At 47.9% G+C, this 24,599-nt stretch overlaps 1 protein-coding gene across 1 annotated transcript in view; it reads left to right on the top strand.

Moving 5' to 3' along the window:
* Positions 1 to 24,599, top strand: part of LOC147710143 (E3 ubiquitin-protein ligase TRIM11-like) — a 166,211-nt gene that overhangs the window by 72,651 nt on the left and 68,961 nt on the right. The window contains exon 3 of the mRNA XM_086920837.1: positions 12,596 to 12,826. Coding sequence (XP_086776963.1) covers positions 12,596 to 12,826 — 231 coding nt within the window. The remainder of the gene's footprint in view (positions 1 to 12,595; positions 12,827 to 24,599) is intronic.

The raw sequence follows: 24,599 nt of genomic DNA, 5'->3' as shown, positions 1-24,599 counted from the left end.
TTTAAATAGATCGCCAACCACTTCCTAACATTAATGAGATGTTGTCTACCCTGGAAGATGCCAAATATTTTACCACTCTGGACATATTCTCTGCTTACCATCAGATTGAATTAAGCAAGGATTCCAGACATATCACTTCATTCGTGACTCCCGAAGGGGCGTTCCGTTATCTCAGGATGCCATTCGGTTTGGCGTCGGCTTCTGCAGTGTTTCAACACCTTATGAGTAATCTCTTCAAGGACTCTGCAGGGGTAGTCTTCTTTCAGGATGATATTCTCATACATGGTAAGACCATGCAAGAACACAACGATAGAGTGAGGAAAGTTTTAGATATTGTAAAGTTGTATGGGTTGACTTTAAGGAAGGACAAATGCATGTTTTTCAGAGATGGTGTGGATTATCTAGGTCACCATATTTCAGCCAAAGGTGTAGAACCTAAAATGAAACTTTTAGATGCTATCTGTAATGCACCTGAACCGCAAAATAAAGATCAACTACGTTCGTTTCTAGGACTAGTTGAATACTATGCGAAATTTGTCCCAAATGTTGCTGACAAGACCGTTTGTTTACGCAATCTCTTAAAGAAAAATGCTAGGTATGACTGGTCTGAACAGTGCGCAAATGATTTTAACCTGTTGAAAACTGTGATTGTGCAGGCACGCCCTCTCAAATTGTTTGATTTGAATGATCAGTGCATTGTGGTTACAGATGCCAGTAATGTTGGACTGGGAGCTGTCCTTATTCAAAAGAGAGCTGACAATAGAGAAGAAGTAATTGCTTCTGCCTCCAGAACCCTGAGAGGTACTGAGGGTACTTATTCCACAATCGAGAAAGAGGCGTTGGCTTTATGGTGGGGTGTACAACATTTTAGGAAGTTTTTGAGGGGCAATCATGTTACTCTTAAAACTGACCATAAGCCATTAGTGGACCTTTTCAAAACCAAGGGTGGTGGTAGGGCTACACCCCGCATTGCCAAATGGCAGTACAGACTTGCTGAATTTAATTATCACTTTGAATATGTACCTGTTATAAAAAACAATCTAGCTGACTGTTTATCAAGGTTACCTCTTGCTCACACCGATCACGAGGAGGAACCTGATCAATTTGAGATGGTGTGTGCTGTCAGTTCTGTATCTGACACTGGTGCTGCCTTATCAGAAACTGATTGGAAGTGTGCTATTTCTGAGGATGTGAATTTGTGTAAAGTAATAGATTTTTTGACTCCGGGATGGCCGAATGACAAATCGTTATCTCCCGAGTTAGTTCCGTTTAGAAGAATTTGTGATGAACTGTCCTTGGTTGATGGAATTTTACGCAGAGGTAGTCTTCTAGTTGTGCCAACTTCACTTTGCAAATCTGTTCTTGACTTGGCTCATGTGGGGCATTTTGGTATTCAAGCCATGAAACGCAGAGTACGTGAAGATTTTTGGTGGCCTGGTGTTGATCGGGCCATCGAGCACTGTGTTCGGGATTGTGGGGCATGTGTTCTTAGCGACAAAACTCAAGTTACTCAAGGACTCCTGAGGCGAAAAGCCGGGAGCTAGATTCTTCATTTATCTTTTAAAATTTGGATGTAATACTGTGTTTTTACTACTTTGCTCTTATACCTACCTCTGCAGACATCCTCTAAACAGCGCTCCACGCTGCAACGACCCCCTCCTTCTGGCCGCCATTCACGAGGGCGAGGCGCTCCTCCAGACACGCCCCCTCGGTTGGCCACGCCCCCTCGCCACGATATAAATAGTGCGCGCCAAACGCTGGGCGCTGCACTGATAACGGACTCCTGAGGCGAAAAGCCGGGAGCTAGATTCTTCATTTATCTTTTAAAATTTGGATGTAATACTGTGTTTTTACTACTTTGCTCTTATACCTACCTCTGCAGACATCCTCTAAACAGCGCTCCACGCTGCAACGACCCCCTCCTTCTGGCCGCCATTCACGAGGGCGAGGCGCGCCTCCAGACACGCCCCCTCGGTTGGCCACGCCCCCTCGCCACGATATAAATAGTGCGCGCCAAACGCTGGGCGCTGCACTGATAACGGACTCCTGAGGCGAAAAGCCGGGAGCTAGATTCTTCATTTATCTTTTAAAATTTGGATGTAATACTGTGTTTTTACTACATTGCTCTTATACCTACCTCTGCAGACATCCTCTAAACAGCGCTCCACGCTGCAACGACCCCCTCCTTCTGGCCGCCATTCACGAGGGCGAGGCGCGCCTCCAGACACGCCCCCTCGGTTGGCCACGCCCCCTCGCCACGAAATAAATAGTGCGTGCCAAACGCTGGGCGCTGCACTGATAACGGACTCCTGAGGCGAAAAGCCGGGAGCTAGATTCTTCATTTATCTTTTAAAATTTGGATGTAATACTGTGTTTTTACTACTTTGCTCTTATACCTACCTCTGCAGACATCCTCTAAACAGCGCTCCACGCTGCAACGACCCCCTCCTTCTGGCCGCCATTCACGAGGGCGAGGCGCGCCTCCAGACACGCCCCCTCGGTTGGCCACGCCCCCTCCAATTTCCTGATTCTTTTCCATAAATCATGTGTCTTGGCAGGAAGCGCAGCGGACGAGCGCAGCGGGCGCGACGATTGCGCGCCGAAGGCGCGCCTAAGGCAAGCCCGTCTGCGCCCGTCCGCGACGGGCCGGGACTAAGGGCTCGTCACTCTGCCCCGCCTATCATCTATACCCCTGACCAACTTCGCTGCTGCCAGGGCCCCTGGCCCATCTCGGCCTCTATCTGTTCTCGCATCTCCTCCCTTGGTCTTTCTTCCCCTACTCCCTTTCTCTGTCCTTCCCCCACAGTTGACACCCCTCCCGTGTCTTGTAGCACCGCTCTCCCGTCAACCCCCAAAGCCTTCACAGCCTTTTATCTCAACACCCGGTCTGCTGTTGCCCATGCACATGAACTCTCAGTCTTACTGGATCTCCATACTCCCGACCTTCTCTTTTTGACCGAGACATGGTTCTGCGATGACTCCCTCCCTGCCCTACTATCCACCCTACCGGCCACCTACTATGCCCTCAGGGCGGACCGCCCTTCTGGCAGGGCCGGGGGTGGCGTGGCGGTCATCGCACGCACCAATCTCCCCTTCCAAATGTTATCTTTACCCGACATCGCGACAACTGAATTTCTAGTGATCCGCACAGTTTCCACCTCTCCCCCCCTGACCTGCTTCCTCACCTACCGTCCCCCTCAGTCCCCCTCACAGTTTCTCCCCGACTTTTTGGAGGTCTTGGCCACCATCACAATCAACAACTCCTCCATTCTGCTCCTTGGCGATTTTAATTTCTGGCCCTCCGACTCCGCGGAGTGCCCATCCTCCAAGGAATTCTCCGATACCCTTCACTCCCTCAACTTCATTCCCCACGTCTATTCCCCCACCCACATTAAAGGTCATATACTCGATCAGATCTGGTCCCTGAACTGCCCTGTGGATTCACTCTCTATTACCCCTTGCTCCTGGTCAGACCACCACCTAATCTCATTCCTTCTTCCTATCCACCCTCCAGGTAAGCCCCCCCGGCCTAAAAACACCTGGTTCCGATCATGGGGTCGTGTCAATCTGGAGAATCTCTCTTCCCTCCTTACCTTGTCCCTCCCCCCCTTACAGGGTCTTCCCACACTCTCCCAGGTCGACGCCATAGATCAGTGGCTCTCCAACGGACGCGACGCTTTTGCCCCGCTCAAGCGCATTACCTCCAAACGCGACAAGGACGCCAATCGGTGGTTCACCGAAGAGCTTAAGACCACCAAATTAACAGTTCGCCGCGCGGAGCGGGCATGGAGAAGGAATTACTGCCCCACTCTGAAACTGAACTACACTAACATCCTGAGCCAGTATAAAAAAGACATCTTGGAGGCAAAAACATCTTACTTCTCCTCCAAAATCTTAGCCGCGGAAAATCAGTCCAAGGAGATATTCACCATCGTCCACAACCTAGCGTTCTCGGACAGAACTACTCTTAAGCCGGCCCCTCCCGAAGAACTCTGTTCTTCCCTCAACAACTATTTCATTCACAAAATCATCACCATCAAGGCTAACATCCCGCCACCCTCCTCTTCTTTTGTTGACCCCCAATGCCCCCCCCCCAAGGGCGAGCTTACCTCACTTCCCCCTATCACTCGGGAGAGCCTGATCACCTTGGTTCCCCTGGTCAAATCCAGCTCTCCTCTTGACCCTTGCCCCGCTCACATTCTCCGCCATATTTTTGTTTCCTGCCCTGACCCTCCTCTTCATCTTCTTAACAGCTCTCTCGCTCAAGGCATCGTCCCTAAACCCTTGAAATCTGCGGTAATTGTGCCCATCCTAAAAAAACCCGGGGCAGATCCTTCTGTCCCCGCCAATTTCCGTCCTATTTCCCTCCTACCATTCCTGGCCAAGGTGCTCGAGCGCCACGTCACCAGCGCTCTGAGCTCCTTTGTGGAGAATCACGGTGCTCTTGCCCCCCGTCAAGCTGGTTTCCGCCCCGCACACTCTACGGAGTCCGTTGTCCTGTCGGTCTTGGACACCCTCAGGGAGGGCATGGACACCATTCAGCACCAGGCCCTTGTGCTCCTCGATCTCTCAGCCGCCTTCGATATGGTGGATCATACCATCCTCCTCTCCCGTATCGGAGTGGCGGGGATCGGGGGGACCGCCCTGGTCTGGTTGTCCTCCTTCCTGAGCGACCGCACCCAGGCTGTTCGACTGGGTGACTTCACGGGGAACGTCCGGAAAGTTCAGTGCGGGGTTCCCCAAGGTTCCTCCCTTTCTCCTCTCCTGTTCAATCTCTACATTGCTCCCCTAATCTTCTCTCTTCAACAGATGGAGGTCGGCGTATTTAATTATGCGGACGACCTCCAGCTTGTCTTCAATCTATCTTCTCCTTCCTCTATTCTAAACTTTCAATCTGTCATGCTTCACATCAGGGACTGGATGAACCACAACCACCTTAAACTCAACCCCGACAAAACCGAGTTGGTGTTGACGGGTGGTTCATCCAGCCCCTGGTCCCCTCTTTTCTGGCCCCCTTCCCTTGGCCCTCCTCCTACCCCCGCTTCCTCAGTTAAAACACTTGGTATAAAACTTAATTCTCAACTCACCCGTCACTCCCAGGTTAGCTCTGTGGTATCTTCTTCTTTTCTTTCACTGCGCACTATACGCAGGGTGTCCCGTTTCTTCACTTTCTCTGCTCTAAAGCTCATCATCTTGGCCATGGTGGTATCCCGCCTGGACTACGGCAACGCCCTGTATGCCGGCATCCCCGCCTACAGTCTGCGTCGCCTACAACAGATTCAAAACCAGGCGGCCCGCCTGGTTTTCAAACTCCCCAAATTTCACCACTCCACCCCGCTCCTGAAATCACTTCACTGGCTCCCTATGCGAGCCAGAATTGAATTCAAGCTTGCTTCCATCACCTTCCGGGCCCGACACGGACTCGCACCTGAATTCATCTCCTCCGAGATTGTCTCCTATGTTCCCACCAGGGAACTTCGTTCGTCCTCCCAGTCCCTCCTCACCATCCCACGCTACCGGAGAAAGAAGTGGGGAGGCTCTAAATTTGCCACCCTCGCCCCTACCCTCTGGAACTCCCTTCCCCTTGAACTCCGCACCATCTCTCTCTACTCACAATTCCGTAAACAACTTAAGACCTATCTATTCACGAAATCTTTCGAATAATATTTCTCCTGTTCCCCCAGCTTTTTAAATTAGGATCCTGTCAGTAATAGCGCCAAGAAACCGCAGGTATACGTGCGCTCTATAAGAAATTTTAAATTCAAATTCAAATTACTTATCCCTCTGCTATTAATCCCATTTCTGTAAAGGAAATACCTTGGCACAAGTTAGCATTTGATGTGGCTGGTCCGTTTAATGATTTGGGCAATACCCCTAAATATGCATTAGTCTTGATTGACTACTTGTCGAAATGGCCTGAAGTTAAGTTTGTGGAAGGTATTAATTCTTCTACTATTATCAATTTCTTTACTGAAGTTTTCCTGCGGGAGGGTTTCCCAGAAGAGTCGGTATCTGATAATGGTACTCAATTTGTTTCTGGTGAGATGGAGAGTTATTTTAAAAGGCATAGGATTAAACATGTGCTCACTTCCTTATATCATCCATGTAGCAATGGTTTGGCTGAACGCCTGAATCATGTTATTAAAGATCAATTACAACTGGCTGCTATAAATGGCCTTCATTGGAGACAGGTGATTTCTGACATGTTGTGGGCTATGAGGGTCACTCCTCATGACAGCACAGGTATTTCACCTTTCGCCTTGCTCAGAGGAAGAGTAGCTGGTTCCAAGCTCAATAAAGATTGGATGTTGAGAAAAGACATTGATGTTACCAAGATTGGGAGGGTAGCAGATATTAGGAGTGCTGCTCAGGCAAAATATGCACAGAAAAGCATTAGAACATCTCCAGTATGTCAGGGTGATTGGGTTAGAATGAAAAAACCTGTGCTTATAAGGCAAAGGGCAAGCTAAATTCTCCCCTCCTGTACAGGTCAAGGAGGTGAAAGATCGGGTTGTAGTGCTTGACAATGGTAACATTTGGAATAAGTCTTGTAGTTCAATTGTACCCAAATCTAAGGTTGAGTTTGTGAGGAACAAATTTGGTTTGGATTCCTTTGATTCCTCTAGTATCAGGAATTAAATTACTTCTACAGCTTCCACTGGTTGCAGCTCTGACTTTCAGCGGAGGTCGTCAAGAATTAAATCTGTGCCTACTAAGTATAGTGATTTTATTGTATCTTGAATTGTGATCTAATTTGTACATTCCACTTTGGGGTTTTGTTTTTGTTATTATTTTAATTATTGGTGGGGGGAAGGGAATGTTTTAGGGAATTTAGTATTCTCTTTAGGGAATGTTGAATCTCTTTGTTTGCAATGTAGGAAGGGGGATGTGTAAAGATGTTATCTTTAGTTAATGTCCCGCGTGCCAGCCCACACGGGACATCTCTTTGGATTCCATGTTCTGGCATAGAATGTATACCTTTGACATGTCGGCAGTTGCTGCCGGGAGACCTATGCACTAGGACGAATAAAGAAGAGCTCCTCATCTTACCGCTTGGTGTCTTCTACTCAGTTCTGTTAAACCTGCGTAGACAGGAAGAATCCTCTCTGCTTATTCTTCGAAGATATTTTCTTTGTAAGTGAACGACAGCGCTTCTAAGTTGGCATTATTACCTGTTGTCTGTAGTGGTGCCACCCCACTGGGGAACCATGTAGAATAGGCTATCTTATAATTAATTACATCCCTGAATCTTGTCCTGGTAATAAGGACTCCGGCTTCCATAATTGAGTTTATTTCTAACTAGTATTCGACGTTTACCACAAATGATCCAGCCAGGCTAGGCAACGGCAACAAGCAGCCACATCATCAAACCAAAGATCTTCCAACAGAGTTAATCTATACTAATATAATAAAGAGAGAGCCCAAACCTTTGAGGCGGGTAATCTCAGGAACCACAGCACCAATCACAACACCCAATACAATGTTGGAAAGGGCAGTTGCAGCAGAAGGACATAGGCTATGCAGACGCCCACCATATACATTTAAAAGGTAAAAGAACCGTGCCAGCAAAGTAGGCCCTTGTGGGCGTGTCTGCATTTTGCTGTGGGCATGTGCTGGGGGCGTGACAAACGCTGGGGGCATGTGGTACGTTCCGCCCTTCATGCCATGTCTCATATCGTGTGCTGTGGGCGTGTGCTGGGGGCGTGGGCATGTGCGGGGCGCGGGATTACGGAAAAAAAGCGAGCGTTGTGCCCAATATTTCATTGTTTTTCCTTCCCAGGTTCTGTACATTCCAGCTCCGGGTGTCCACCCTGCTCACTTTAAATACCCCTGCACCCCATAATCATAACCCACCCTTGCCCCTTAAAATACCCCAACACCCTTAAACACTAACCCATCTTAACCCTATAAAAATACCCTGTACCCCAAAACCTAAACCTATCCCTAAACCCTAAAAATACCCCTGTACCCCTGTACCCCAAAACCCAAACCTAGCCCTGAACCCTATAAATAGCCCTGTACCTCAAACCCCAAACCTACCCCTGAACCCTAAAAATACCCCTGTACCCCAAATACCCCTGTACCCCAAAACCCAAACCTAGCCCTGAACCCTAAAAATACCCCTCTACCCCAAAACCCAAACCTACCCCTGAACCCTAAAATATCTCTATACTCCAAAACCCAAACCTAGCCCTGAACCCTAAAAATACCCCTGTACCCCAAAACCCATACCTGTCCCTAAACCCTAAAACTACCCCTGTACCCCATAACCCAAAACTATATCTGAACCCTTAAAATACCCAAACACCCCAAAACCTATACCTCAGTACCCCAAAACATATACCCCTATACCCATACTTACCTTATCCAAACACTTAAAAAATATATGCTTTTACCATTCATGCATTTACAACGAATTTCGTTGTAAATATATGCGTGGTAAAGCATATAAAATGTAATGCCATGCGTTATAATGGCATTGCGGAGTTATGGTACTTTCGTAATGAAAGTATGCAGAAAGAAAGTTGCGGAATAATGGGTGTTTACCTTCCCCAGGTAAGTACTTTGGTGGCACGGCGGCCCACATCTCCAGCAACATACTCATATTTTTTCACCACCGATTTGAAAAATGCACAGGTCTCTCTCATTGATGACCAGCACCAACATACACTTTTAGACACACCTCCCGCCACAAGTTCTAGAATTGCGAATTTTAGAGCTGGGGAGCTACGTTCGAATCTCGGCATCAGCTCAACATCCTGTGATTCCAGGCAAATCGCTTTGTCTACCCGTGCCTACCACAAATGAATGTGTTCTTCTGTAATGTAATTTGTGCTCATGCCATGTGGTCGAGTTCGCGCTATAGCCTGATAGCCCACCGTAGAGGGCTATACCGGCTGTTAAAAGCCCTCTCCAGCGTTAAAGGCCCGAGCCGAAGGCGAGGGCCTTTAACAAGGGAGAGGGACTTTAATAGCGTTATAGCCCAGCTACGATGGGCTATAAGGCTATTAGAACATTCTGCCACTAGAGGGTAGAATGTTCTAACAAAAAAGAACAAAGCCTTTTGGGAGCCTGAGGGGATTGGAATCCCCTCAGGCTCCCTGAAGCCTTTGTTCACATCCAGAGCTGTGAACATAGAAAGATTGGAATGTTGGAGCTCCAGGCTTATACCAGCCATTATAAGCCCAGAGCACTCCATTGTTTCAATGGAGCTCCCAACATTCCAATGTTCTAATATATAATATTGCAAGGAAAAATAAAGTAGGGAAACTCGAGTTCACACACTACTGAATGCGCACTCTTAAGTGCATCAGCAGTGCACTGTGAATCGGAGCGTTTCACAGATAAGAAATGCTATCAAAACGAAATCCTACAAAACAATATTCTACTGGCCGGCAGCAATTCATACCCGGACAACGTCGGGACGGGCTGCTAGTGATAAAGCGAGCATGGAAACTCCAACATTGTGTAGATGAGTTTTAGCCCACAAATAGTTCATCTAAACCCAATGCCCTCTAATCCGAACACGTTTCAGGACATGTACATTCCCTTCTTCAGGAAATATGCATTTCTAATTCTAGAAATTACTTGGGCACAGCCCAGCATCAGCCACTGACCTTGGGAATTCTCTGTCTGCTTAATCCTCACTTCGAGGATTTCCTGCAACAGTCTTACTAATCGTCAATAGGTTGATGTGTCATTTTTTATGCCTTCATTAGACCTCTCACAGGGATAGGTCATAGCTGACTGGAATGTCCCAGGATAGCTAGTGCCACTTTTTTTTAAAATATCATTTATTGATTTTTCAGAGCTTTGTACATAGATCCTTGACAATAGTGAGTGTTCATAATATCTTTCATACAGGTATACATAGAACACTGATGGGGTACAAGGATATAATAACAGCATTACAGATACTATAGAATTGTGGTTCGATGTCAATGACCCAACAGGACCTCAAGATCATAATAATTGTGAAAATATATCACCATGAGCTTTGTTAACATTAACAAAAACAACAATCTGTAATTTACCATTCATATTTGATGATTATCTATCTTGTGCGCAGGTCTGATCATGATCAGGTGTGTATGCGTACTTAGCGTCATGAGGTTTAGGTTAAGTCTGCAGTGTGTGTGCCACAGTGTGCGACCTCATGAGGTGGGCCTGGAGATTCCTATTACCACCCATGTGCAGCACATCCACCGTACTTGCATGCACTGGACATGCACACGGAAGGTTAGTGCAAGGGCCTGGGGCTCACACCAAAGCAGTTCAGTAGACTGTTCTTTCATCGGACACAGGAAAAAGGTCTGGTCATAACTAATGAGCCAATAAATGTAATACGCTGCCACCACCACTTTAGGTTGTTAACTCAGGACATGGGAAGTAGTGTCATCTCTGTTATGAGGGCATGCTTGGCCTTTGCAGGTCACCAAACAGGTACTGTTCTGGGCTTCAGGGAGCAATAACATTACAGTTTCGCAGAACTCAGGAACACATTCTTTATTAGCACTGGTGATACAAGGACACAACCCTCTACCAAGGAGAGAGCTAAGAAGTGCAACCCTCTGCCAGGACCAGTGACACAATACAAGAGCACAACACTACCAGGACTGGTGTCACATCACAGGAGCCAAACCTTCTACCTGTATACTAGTGACACATACCGTAGCACAACCCCCTACCAGTAGTGGAGACATACCCAACTCCACAAAATGTCTGACACCACTCATTTTTGGTGACGCAAGAGAAACACACCTCTCTCCACTGCTGAAACCCTCTTATTCACTGGGACGAGAAGTGCCTCACCTGATAACGCACAGGCTCCTGCTCTAAGGTACAGTGTGACATACCTCACATGATAACACACAGGCTCCTGCTCTAAGGTACAGTGTGACATACCTCACCTGATAACACACAGGCTCCTGATCTAAGCTACAGTGTGACATACCTCATCTGATAACACACAGACTCCTGCTCTAAACTACAGTGTGACATACCTCACCTGATAACACACAGGCTCCTGCTCTAAGCCAGTGTGACATACCTCATCTGATAACACACAGGCTCCTGCTCTAAGCCACAGTGTGACATACCTCACCTGATAACACACAGGCTCCTGCTCTAAGCCACAGTGTGACATACCTCACCTGATAACACACAGGCTCCTGCTCTAGGCCACAGTGTGACATACCTCACCTGATAATTCACAGGCTCCTGCTGTAAGCCACAGTGTGACATACCTCACCTGATAACGCACAGGCTTCTAAGGTACAGTGTGACATGCCTCACCTGATAACACACATGCTCCTGCTCTAAGGTACAGTGTGATATAACTCACCTGATAACACACAGGCTCCTGCTATAAGGTACAGTGTGACATACCTCACCTGATAATTCACAGGCTCCTGCTCTAAGCTACAGTGTGACATACCTCACCTGATAACACACTGGCTCCTGCTATAAGGTACAGTGTGACATACCTCTCCTGATAACACACAGGCTCCTGCTGTAAGCCACAGTGTGACATACCTCATCTGATAATTCACAGGCTCCGGCTCTAAGCCGCAGTGTGACATAACTCACCTGATAATTCACAGTCTCCGGCTCTAAGCCGCAGTGTGACATACCTCACCTGATAACACACAGGCTCCTGCTCTAAGCCACAGTGTGACATACCTCACCTGATAACACACAGGCTCCTGCTCTAAGCCACAGTGTGACATACCTCACCTGATAACACACAGGCTCCTGCTCTAAGCCACAGTGTGACATACCTCACCTGATAATTCACAGGCTCCTGCTGTAAGCCACAGTGTGACATACCTCACCTGATAACACACTGGCTCCTGCTATAAGGTACAGTGTGACATACCTCACCTGATAACACACAGGATCCTGCTCTAAGCCACAGTGTGACATACCTCACATGATAACTCACAGCCACTTATCTCAGGATAGGAAAGGATGTTTATCCAATCTCCTCACTCATCTTTTACAGAAATCGCTGAATTACCTTCAGAAACATTGATTTACCTGTTAATTCTGCATTTTGTGACAGAATGCACATACTTTGCTTATGATTTTAAACGTGACATTCCGACACCAGTGATTACCCATCACTTTGAATGAGCGCCATTGTAGGACCCCCTCTCAGTGTCTCCTTCTGGGCAAACACATCCATTGCGCTGGCAGGACAGGGGCAGCCTGCACTCCCCAAATCTTGTGTCTTCCATCCCAAGGGCGGGAACTTCCTGGCCCCCTTCTTTTACATCATCATGTGACTTCAGCCTGTGTCTCCCCTCAGCCCGTCTCTCGGTGTTTGACTGTCTCTGCCTGCGGTGGGTTTCCTTCCTTGCACCCTCTCCATGGATCGAGCTTCTCTACAACTTCACAAATTCTGACCTCTCTACAGTTCATGAGGTGTATGAGGGAAGGGGAGGGCAGTTCAGAAATTAGGAAAAGCACATTAGTGGTCTGATTTTTCTTTAAGGATCTATCAACATTTCCACCCTCCTCCTGGCCTCCGACTCTAAGGACGTCTTGTAGAAAGCTTTTTAATATCTAACCAGCTTTTCCTTGCTTCTGACAGAACAAGCTACGAACTGAGAAGAATAAAATTCAATCTGAGTTTGAAAAGCTACGGCAGCTTCTGAAAGAAAATGAGCTAGCACTGCACAGAAGACTGGAGGAGATGGAGAAGAAAATGACCACGATAGAAAATGCAAATATCACCAAACTGTCCAATCAAATCACCTCTCTCAAGGCCCTAATAACGGAGATAGAAAAGAAGTCTGAGGCGCCGTCGTGGGAACTCCTGAAGGTGAGATACTGTTTGGGAAATAAAACAGAAGGAAGTGAAATAATTGTATTTTGTGTGCATTAATAAATGTATGAGCGGAGCACGTATGATCTCCTGGCTGGGACAATGCACAGTGACCCCACGCACTCCGAGAGCCACACACGATATACAGACATGGATAATTTACATTGTCCCACTTGATGCTGTGGGCCCAACTCAATATACAAACTGTGAAATGTACAGGGACCGTTTACGGTGTGATATACAAGTTAATAACCCATCTATATACACATTTCTTATGTATTTTATCTATTAGGGAGAATGCAACACGCCAAGCAATTCCAGTGACAGTAAATAATATATGAAGACCAAGGAGCAAAATGTGTTAAAAGTTAGATAGAAATGGAAAGCTTAATGAGCGACAACACCTGAGAGAACTGGAAAGAAACCAAATTCCTTCTTTTCTAAGAAGTTTGAAAACATTTCTGTTCTAATGTGTTTACTTGTCTCCTGATGCAGGTGGCCACTTAGGTTCACGTGCACCAAACCTCTTGTCAGCTATTTAACCTGGAATTTGAAATCGGTAATGGAAAGCTCACTGGGTTTTTTGTCATTCCAGATAAAGATAGAGATTGCCACAGAGAACTCTTTAGTTTGAAGAATAGTAACAATTTTATATTAAGGGTAACCCCTGATTATATTACAGTGTGCAAAAGGAATGTCGGCAAATTGCTGCCCAGCAGCAATAGAAATTTGATTTACAACTGGATTACTTTAAAACTGTAAACTGCAACCAGATTCCTCAACAATATGGCTTAGGGTGGGATTAGAGGTGTAAACATCCTTATTGTGGTCATACGCTGTCACTTTAACAGTGATGCTCTGCTCAAATAAGTTGACTAGTTTAAAGCCGAGAAGCTTCCTGAGAAGTAGCTCCATTTAAAGGGCACTAGATGATGGTGACAGAGAACATCCAAAACATCCCTCGGAGGGCGACAGGGAGCATCCCTCGGAGGGCGACAGAGAGCCTCCCTCGCAGGGTGACCGAGAGCCTCCCTCGGAGGGTGACAGAGAGCCTCCCTCGGTGGGTGACAGAGAGCCTCCCTCGGAGGGTGACAGAGAGCCTCCCTCGGAGGGTGACAGAGAGCCTCCCTCGGAGGGTGACAGAGAGCCTCCCTCTGAGGGTGACAGAGAGCCTCCCTCGGAGGGCGACAGAGAGCCTCCCTCGGAGGGTGACAGAGAGCCTCCCTCGGAGGGTGACAGAGAGCCTCCCTCGGAGGGTGACAGAGAGCCTCCCTCGGAGGGTGACAGAGAGCCTCCCTCAGAGGGTGACAGAGAGCCTCCCTCGGAGGGTGACAGAGAGCCTCCATTCACCAGCTGTGATCCTGGCGTCACCCTCTAAACAGTACGTTTAACTCCTTATACTGAGATGAACTTGTAATATAGCCACGCCGCATGCAAGTGAAAGACAACTTGTCATAAAGAGTCCAATAGTCCAAATCCTTAACTCTTGTCTGGTTCTTCCTTCAATTTTTATAGAGGGTCTTTCATCTCAGCCCCTTCAATCCAACAGCTCACCCAATGCTGGGATGAATTAATCCAGTAATTGGCGGGCGCTTCACACAAGCAGATCCTTTAAAAGTCCATAACTGCCAAGAGGCGGTCACATTTCTTTGTCCTTCCTGGGCAGCTGTGATCTCATTTCCTAGATGGCTGCCACTCACACAGACTCCTCTAGTACTCCTTCTGCCTGTACCTCCTCCCCCAGGGCACTCTTCAGGTACCCCTTCTTCTTGTACCTCCTCCTGCAGTGTACCTCCTCCTGCAGGGGATTCTTCTATTACCCCTTCCTTGTACCTCTTCCTGCAGGGCACTCTTCTGGTACCCCATCTTCTTGTACCTCCTCCTGCAGGGGATTCTTCTAGTACCCCTTCCTTGTACCTCCTCCTGGAGGGCACTCTTCTGGTACCCCTTCCTTGTACCTCCTCCTGCATGGCACTCTTCTAGTACCCCTTCTTCTTGTACCTCCTCCTGGAGGGCACTCTTCTAGTACCCCTTCTTCTTGTACCTCCTCCTGGAGGGCACTCTTCTAGTACCCCTTCCTTGTACTTCCTCCTGCAGGGCACTCTTCTAGCAATACCAACAATTATACCGCCCTGAGGGCAGATCCCACTGAGAGTCTCCGGGACGAGATTTTGGATTTGGTCTCAACAGCTGAGTCTGATGGATGGCTGTCGAAACAAGAAGCCGACTACCTAACATCCTCAACTGGCAGGATACCATACTTTTACACTTTGCCTAAAACCCATAAGAACATCTCACCCCCTCCTGGACGCCCAGTAGTTTCTGGGATTGGTTCATTATTGGAACCCCTATCGCAGTATTGCGACTTTTTCCTAAAACCCATCATGCAATCTACTGAGACCTATATCACAGACACTAAAAGCTTGCTGGCCATGCTCAAAACCATTGAGTTACCAGAGGAACCTACCTTTTTAGTGACCCTGGATATCGGGAGCCTCTATACCTGCATACCGCAGGATGATACCATCAAAGTAGTTGCAGAGGCTCTAGAACAAACCAATTGGAATTTCTCAGTACCTAAGGGCTTTGTAGTAGACTGTGCCACCCTAGCCATTAAGAGGAATTATTTTGAGTATGAGAATAAGATTTATCTCCAAACAACAGGGACTTCCATGGGCAGCACTTTTGCCCCTCGGTGGCAGGACTGTACGTGTACAGTTTTGAAAAGAAATACATCCTGGCCCCCACAAACCCTTTCAACACACATGGTTTTATGGCAACGTTACATTGACGATGTCCTGCTGCTATGGAAGGGAGATGAAGCGTCCTTATTCCCTTTTTTTGCCTGGGTTAACACCTGCGATCCTCATTTGAGATTCACATATGAGCACGCCAAAGAAAGTATTACCTTTCTTGATATCACCATCAATAAAAAAGAACACCTGCTCCATACGAAGACATACTATAAACCAACAACCAAAAACAATCTTCTGTTGTTCAGTAGTTTCCATCCCCGTCCCTTACGGGAGAATCTCCCCTATGACAATATCTTCGTATAAGACGAAATTGTAGTGATCTATCAGATTTCAAAAAACAAGCAGATGAGTTAACAGAAAAATTGGAAGCACGTGACTACTCTAAGAGAATACTCAACAAGAGCCGGAAGAGAGCCCTCAATCAGAACAGAGATGCCCTGTTGGAGACTTATCCCAGAAATGTACTTCAAGAAATTCCTCTAACATGTGTAACAACATATAACACGATGTCTAACATGGTAAGCCGGAGCATCCCAAAAAATTGGAAAATTGTGACGAGCAGCAAACTAAAGTGGGAAAAACCTCTTTTTTCTTACAAGGGAGCGAGCAGCTTGAAGGATTTTCTAGTCCATACACGCCCAGCCAAAAAACCAGATCAATCAAGAACCCACTGCATTATCAATCTGGGGCCTCCCGGCGGTGAGGGTCATTTTCCATGTGGAGACTGTAGCATCTGCAACCTTACCACCCATACAAAGTTCCTAAACTTAGAACCAGGCAAGCAGTGGGAACAATGTGGCCATACCAACTGCAATACCAGCAACGTGGTGTACTTAATCATCTGTACCTGCGGTTTGAAGTACGTTGGTATGACCACGAGATGGGTGAAGCTGAGAATATGCGAGCACCGGAGTAGTATCCGGTGTAAACGCAGTGCGACCAAGCTCACGAATCACTTCATTGCAAGTAATCATACACCGAACGATATGGGGTGGACTGTGGTGGAACAAGTTCTTGGCGATGAGAAACTGCTATTTGGATAAACGATGAATCCACCGCTGTTCCTTTTCAGTCATAAACAGGGATTAAATGATGACATTGCGTGGGGATCAGTATTGAGGCGCTAACAGTGCATTGGATATCTACGTTATAAACCTCATAGAAATAGGACTATTTTTCCACCCCTCCGTGATGTCAGTTTCACCTTAAAGAAAGGGATTATGTTCAATTCCTGATCCGCTAATTTATAACCTTTCAGGGCCCGCTCCATCATCCTGGTTGAAGCCACAATCCACACTGAGTAACAGCATATGCCAGTCTAGTGTCATTACCTCGTGACAAATTCCCCCTACAGTGAATGTTTTTCAAGACTGTTTAACATCGTTCGTCAGTCCAGGGCTATCAACCCGTGATATTTCCTCTACAGCAATTGAGCATCGACATTCCCTCTTTGCTCAACAGAAGCGGGACTATTAATCTCTGGGCTCATACAGTGGTTTAAAACACCTATAGCGTAGGGCAGAACCACGCAGCTTGAATTCGATGCGTTATTAAATTGCTTCCAGTTACGAAAGTTTTTCACTCAATAACGCCCTTTTCCAGCATGCCATATTTAAAAAAGCGCTGGGCATTATAAAATGAGCAATATATTAAAAAACGAATGGGCACAACACTAGCGAGGTCCCTTTAAATCCCAGTACTGTTTACAAATATCAGGTCACATGACTCCCACGTGACCAGAACACTGACTATGTCTTTCGGCACCGCGCAGACTCGGCGTTCTTCCGGGCCGCGGTGTCGACCGAATAGGTTCCTGGCGGGGAGTCGTCAGCATTAATGTAAGTGAAATACGCGTGTACATCTTGGATAGCGCACTGTATTTACACGATAATGTCTCTTTTTTAACGAATATCTGGCTTTTGGCAAACCAGTTCTTTGTGCTTCGACCAAAGCCTATTCAGACAATAGCGCTTGCAGAACGTTGTATGTTTCTCCTTTTTAACTTTGGTATGGCTTCTTACTCAGCAGAGATGCGACGTGAAGTTCACCCTCCGCCGCGTTTGCCCAACCAGAGTGAGAATCGTCCTCTGAATGTGAGTCACTGTGAGATCCCGAATCTTCCAGGGGTTATTTTTAAAACAAAAACCCCACCATTTGGGGCGTAGTTGGACTATGTTCTATTTTCAATTAAGTGCACGTTTGGCTAATAGCCAGTATTAAAATATACCCTTAGTATTTTATTAATTAATATATAAAATCACGGGGTTGCCATTTGAAGGATAACAACACAAGTAATCGTATTACTTTATCTTGCTGACTCAATATAAGCCGTAAGGATTGCTTGCTGCTTACCAACTAAACACCACCTGTTGATTTTTTCACTATTCGGGTGGTAAATTGTGGTGAAGGATTCCCGACTGAAAAGTACTGGTAATACGTTGTAATAAAAAATGTGTTTTTAATTCAAAACATTTACCCTTTACAGGTACTGACCCCAGCGATTTGCTGCGTGGGTCCCAATCGGCTTTAAGCCGTAAGTATTTTGGATCAACTCATCCTTTTTACTTTTTCACTTCTAATTCCTCACGCCAGGGTGCACCTTAGTGCGTGTATACCACCGGAGGATCACACAATTTGGTCCTGACGAAAGCTGAGCGACTCGGGCTCATACAAAGCAGAAACATGTCGACCTAATCTTTTCACATTGTGGACTAGGTGTCTCTAATTACTGAGACCCCCCTATGTTTCCGCTCTAAATTGTTTTTAACCAGTGCAAGTTAGACTTTGAATAAAATAGTTTATAGTCACAACTACGCACTTTTTAACCTCTTTTTTGCACTCACTTAGCACGATTTGGCTTTTCTGTTTGCACCCTCAACACCCACAAGAACCAGCTCCGCTGTAAACAGGCGTTGTAGCACACTGGAAAGACGCTAGGTCTTTCCAGTGGGAACCCAGTGATGAAGCCTGTCACCACTAGGTTGGTGAGTGAGGGTTCTTATTTAACCAGTCTTTTGTTTTCCTTTTTCACCTGTTCCTAACCACATCAAAAGTAATACGTATTCTTTTGAAGTGGTGTTTTGATACTTTCACTCTTTTGTTGTTTATCAAATATTCATTAGGGGTAAGAGAGTGAACTACAATACCCTTACTCTCTTTTTGTTAATGTGCACTCTTCTAGTACCCCTTCTTCTTGTACCTCCTCCTGCAGGGGATTCTTCTAGTCCCCCTACCTTGTACCTCTTCCTGCAGGGCACTGTTCTAGTACCCCTTCTTCTTGTATCTCTTCCTGCAGGGCACTGTTCTAGTACCCCTTCTTCTTGTATCTCTTCCTGCAGGGCACTGTTCTAGTACCCCTTCTTCTTGTACCTCCTCCTGCAGGGGATTCTTCTAGTCCCCCTTCCTTGTACCTCTTCCTGCAGGGCACTGTTCTAGTACCCCTTCTTCTTGTACCTCCTCCTGCGGGGCACTGTTCTACCCCTTTAGCTCTTAACTACTCCTTCATGGCACTCTTTTAGTAATGCTTCTATTCGTACCTTACTCTGCTGAAGAACACTCTTCTAGTATCCCTGCTGTTAATGCTTCCTCCTGCATCGCCTGTTACCTGTAATACTATTAGTATAATGAAACATGGCGCACCAGGATCTAGAGCAAGGACTTCTGGCAGATTATTCACTGTTAATGTAATAAAAAAGTGGCAGAAAACGAAGGTGGAGCACAACTCTCATAAGGGCGAGCTGCCTCTGTCTTCTTGGCACTGAATTTACTACCTCTGAAGCCTGGGGTCGCACAAGCAGTGACTGGTCACAAGGGGCAATCCAGGAGTCGCAGATGCAACCTGTAGGAGAGTAGGGTCTGCAATCCTATGATCACCCAGATTTTTTGCTTTTGTTTCACTGGTTTACGACTTTCTCTGGCTGTGGGCCTGCTAATCAGACCCACAGCCTGGCTGTTCTCTTTCTAAATTACGATATGTACCCTAGGTGCATTTACCAATTGGTACTGGGCCACCTTATCAGACCCCGTAACGCAGGGCATAGGTGTACCCAGGGCCGCCAGGGGCTGAAGCATGTATTATGCCACCCCTGGCTGGCCTCCTAAATTTGACACAACTGGCTGCACGACAGCTGGGGCGAAGACGTGTAACCACCCTTCGCTTTAGGTATAGTAGCTCTATATCTAACCATACAATGGACACCCGAGTTCCTATCAGTCACTCCTATGGCAGGCCTTAACGATCCTGAAGGCAGAGTGCGTGGGCTCGTGTGAGCTAGGTTCAGGCCCGAGCCGAGCCCGGTTGCAGCTTGCGGAATCAAGACCCAATAGCTGTTCCATGATAACGCGTACCATATCGGTAACTCCGGTGTCGCGTTATCAAGGCATGTCGAGTAAGGTGTCATACGAATCGGGGTGCTGCCCTCTCACCAATTCTGGCGATGAGGTTAGCATCCCACCCTTCTAGAGGGACACGACATGTACGTAACTGTGAACCCCGGTTAAAGTTAACTGAAGCCTCAGCTCCACAAAATGGATGCTGCCACCACAGACACGAGTCTGACCTCCTGCTGCTGGGAGTCCTTCCAGCGAGGAGCACTTGGACAAAGGGTTTCCTGTCGAGGGCGGTGTTCGCACCGTCCCAGACAGGGTTTGTGTATTCTGGGTAGGTAGGGCTTTGGCGAGAAGGTGACTGCGGAGTGGCACCCCGGTGCTCACTACGCATCTGCCGGTTAGAACCAGTTCCAGGGGCGACAGCCCTGGCCTGGGGAAAGTCCGGCAGGGGAGAGGGGTGTAACTACCCCCCTTCCTGGTCCCACCCTTAGGGCAGGACCTAGTCATGTACCCACCCCTTTCTTTAGAATAAAGACCGGAGCGGGGACCCTTCCAAATTAGATCATCTTTGATTCAAGAACTACTTTCTACGAAAGGACATTCAAGACTCTTCTCAAGATTTCTCCCTTGTGACTAAGGAGTAGTCACCCTGCATCAGCGGGCACCAACTAAGAACTCTGCGGTTTGCTGTAAGTCCTTCCTCCAGGAATCCGACGGCCCAGCTCGACGAGAACCGGCTTCCCTGGCACCTCTGACCTCTACCCACGTCATCAGCTCAGCTGTGATCTGTGGGTGCGACGAGACCTCGAGGGACCGGCCATCATCAGAACCTGCACGCTCTTAAAACCAGCACGACCATCGAGGTAACTCTCTGGTGAGTGCTCTGGGGTCCGAGAAGCCCCGACCCTGAGCCGCTCCAGCACCGAAGTGCAGTCTCCCAGCATCTCCACGATCTGCGTGGGGCCCTTCTGCTCGCTGCTCAGCACGTTGTCTGGTCACTAGCCGCTGGCTTGTGCCCTTCTGTGACGACATCCGAGAATCATCACTGCTGGTCTGGTTGCTCCAGACTGGCCCTTGCTTCCATCTTTGCGAGAAGCACCCCGGACCCTCCTGGTCCACTCAAGACGCCATCTTAGGCCCACCACGTGGCCCTGAGATCTGCCAAGGCTTGTTGCCCCATCCTGGGCCCAGCGACGCCGACAGCATCATCCTTCGTGGGACAGCTCGCACCTCCACCGTGGTCGCCGACAACGCCTCCTGGTCCGTGAGACTGCAGAGCCTAGCGTCGCCCACTCACCTGGTCGAGGTGACGGCCAACCGGTGCCTTCCTGGTACCCTCTGACTACTGGCTAGTAGTACGAACTTGGTCCCCTCTGCTTTCAGGTTTCATCAATCTCCGATCCAGGCTTGGATCTCTACGAACTATTCAGCACTGGTCGCCGGCCAGCAACTCCTTTTCTTCCGGCTCCTGGCTCGTCAGCGAAGACCCCGACGCCTGTAAGACTTGTGCAGCCGCAGCCCTCGTGGCTAGGTAACTCGGCATTTCGGTGCCTGCATAGCCTCCTTACTCTAGGGTCCTGAGTCCCTCGCTTCCGACTTGCCTTATCGGGTCCGCCCGAGACCTTAATCTTTCCGTGTCCTCGGACACTTGTTTTAATTGTGCACTTGAAGTATTTGCTAAAGAGATTTGGTTTGTGCTTAGTACCCTGTCCTCATAAAGAGTACAGGGCTGTTGTGATTCTTAATAAATATACTGTTTATTTTCATAACACTTGTGTGGTGTCCTTTCACTGGGTGTTCAAGGGGTACATGTGTGGTAAACAGCTGGCTTAACGCGCCCTCTCGAGTCTTTAGCCTTAGACTGCTCGTATCCACGCTACTAGGATAGCTGGTCTATAGGTTGACTTACAACCAAACACCATAAGGGTCGTTGGGACGATACATAGCGGTCGCTAGAATAGCGAACGTTGCATATCGGGCCAACTTCTCACATTGGTGGCAGTGGTGGGATTTGAGCTTGCTGTTGTTTTACCACACGTATCCTAAGAATATCTTGTTGAAAGATCGCACAAGTACTGTTAGTACATATAACTAAAAGCTTAGAATACTCTGAGTTCTACTGAACCAGCTGTTGTAGCTCCTCAAGGCTTAGCACACCTTGGCTACAACTCTTAGCAAGGGTACAGTAGGTAAACACGTAGTGTAGGTAGGTGCATCACTTACACCACACTAGAAACAGTATGTCGGACAAAGGAGGAAACTCTGGGTCTCCCCTTGTGTCAGTTGACCCTCCACAGGTCATCCCTTCAGGATATACTGTGCTGAGCTTCAAGGAGTTAAGACGACTGTGTCACTCCAGGAAGATTCAGCAGGGGTCTAACCCCACAACGTCCTTTCTGATTGGTCTCTTGGAGACTTATGATGCCAGAAGAGCTGAGAAACTTCGTAGCTCTTCTAATCCAGAAGGAGACATGCCTCCCCTCGAGGGAACCCGAGACGATCCTGACCTCATCCACCTCGCAACTGAGAACGAAGATGTGGAGGAGGATGAGGATGAGGATCTCTCTGGGGATGAGGCAGATAAGGGACAGGTAGAAGTCGTCAGACTAAGCAGGTCCAACTTAAGCAAACATGATAGCGGTACTGGGGGACCCCTGGGGCCACTATCAGGTCAGCTTAACATTGGGAATGGACGAGCCCGATCTCTGTCAAGAGGCTCTGGCAGATCCCTTCAAACCAATGGCTCTCACAACTCTTCTCAGAGAGGGATGACGTCCCCTCAGAGGAGAGTGTACGAAGCTAAGGAAAGGGCAGCCAATCTAAGGATTGAAAGGGAAGAACTTGCCCTGGCCAAATAAAGGCTTGCCTTTGCTAGAGAGCAACAGTTAAGTGGGGCAGTCCCCACTGGTGGCAGCAATGTACCTAGTAATAGGGAAAAGAGTTTCGATACGAAACACCTTGGTAAGATAGTGCCCCCCTTTAAACAAGGGGACGACATCCACCAATGGATTACTGCTTTGGAGAGGGCCTGCACTGTGCAGGGTGTTCCCCAGAGTCAGTGGGCAGCTATCTTGTGGCTCTCCTTTGAAGGAAAAGGAAGAGACAAGCTCCTCACCACAAGGGTGGAGGATGCTAACAATTACCAAATCTTGAAAAATACACTCGTTGAAGGGTTCGGCCTAACCACTGAGCAGTACAGGGTGCTGTTCAGGGATACCCAGAAAACGCAGTCTCAAGATTGGTCTGATTTTGTCGATTGTGCCACTAAGGCTTTTGAGGGCTGGTTGCTGGGCAGTAAGGTTACTGATTATCAAGGATTGTATAATTTGATGATGAGAGAACAAATTTTAAACAATTGTCAGAACCAGTTGTTGCATCAGCATCTTGTCGACTCGGATCTGACCTCTCCCCAAGAATTGGGAAAGAAGGCAGACAGATGGGTTCGTACAAGAGTTAAACAGAACCAGGGCCAGAATCAAGGTGGTCAGAAGAAAGCAGACCAGAAGGGTAAAGATTCTAAAGGGGAACAAAATGACCAGAAGTCTTCGACCGGTCCCCAACAACCCAAAGAGAGTGGGGGTCAGGCTCCCCAAAAGAAGAAAGAAGGCCAATCCAAAAGATGGTGCCAGTACTGTAAAAGTAAATCTCACTGGTTTAGTGAGTGCACCAAGAAAGGAGGAGGGCAGACTCCTGCCACTGCAGCCCCTAAGGCACCTGTGCCCCCTAGTACAGTCAGCAGTGGTAGTGTGCCTCCCAAGGGTTTAGTAGGGTTAACCCTGGGTTCTGAGGGGCGTGACAACTTAGTTGGCACACTCACTCAGGCTGTCCTTGTCAGTACAGGGGACGCGGACGTATCCCCTGACGTAAGCCCCAATACTTTGGGCAAATACCGACAGACTCCTTTCATAAATGGAAAGATGGCTCAGGCCTATAGGGACACTTGTGCCAGCGTCACCATGGTGACGCCCAACTTTGTGGACCCTGGACAGATCATGCCAGGTACAGAATTCCTGGTGACCAATGCAAGCAATGTCACTACCAATCACAGTATGGCAATTGTAGCTTTCTCCTGGGGAGGGGTAACTGGCCAAAAGAAGGTTGTAGTTAGTCCAGACCTCCCAGTGGATTGTTTGTTGGGTAATGATTTGGAGTCGTCACAATGGTCAGAAGTGGAGCACCGGACTCACATGGAAATGTTAGGTTTGCCAGCACATGTGTTCGCTGTGACTAGGTCACAGGTCAGGAAATGCCCCACTGAACAGGTGCTGGATCCTGGAACAACGGACCAGACACCTCCCAAGAAAAAGAGCAGTAGGGTTAAGGCTGCGCCTTCCCCCTTGCCCCAGGTCGAGGATCAAGTCTCAGAGGAGGCTGACCTACAGGAATTGAGGGAAACTGAGCCTAGGGAATTCGAACTTGATCAAGTTGAATTCTTGGGTTCAGGGGGACCCTCAAGGGAAGACCTGGGGAAGGACCAGTTAGACTGCCCTTCTCTTGAACCCCTCAGACAGCAGGCTGCTGCTGAGGCTGCTGGGAACGCCACAGGTACCCACAAGGTATACTGGGAAGATGGACTCCTGTACACTGAGTCAAGAGACCCCAAGCCTGGCATGACCAGGAGGCTGGTTGTACCCTTGTCTCAGCGTGGTTTCCTACTTACCTTGGCCCACGAGATTCCCTTAGCA

Source organism: Lissotriton vulgaris, chromosome 5, assembly GCF_964263255.1.
Source record: "Lissotriton vulgaris chromosome 5, aLisVul1.2, whole genome shotgun sequence".
Lineage (NCBI taxonomy): Eukaryota > Metazoa > Chordata > Amphibia > Caudata > Salamandridae > Lissotriton > Lissotriton vulgaris.
The sequence above is the reverse complement of the archived record's forward strand: the minus strand, read 5'-3'. Positions and strand labels throughout refer to the sequence as shown.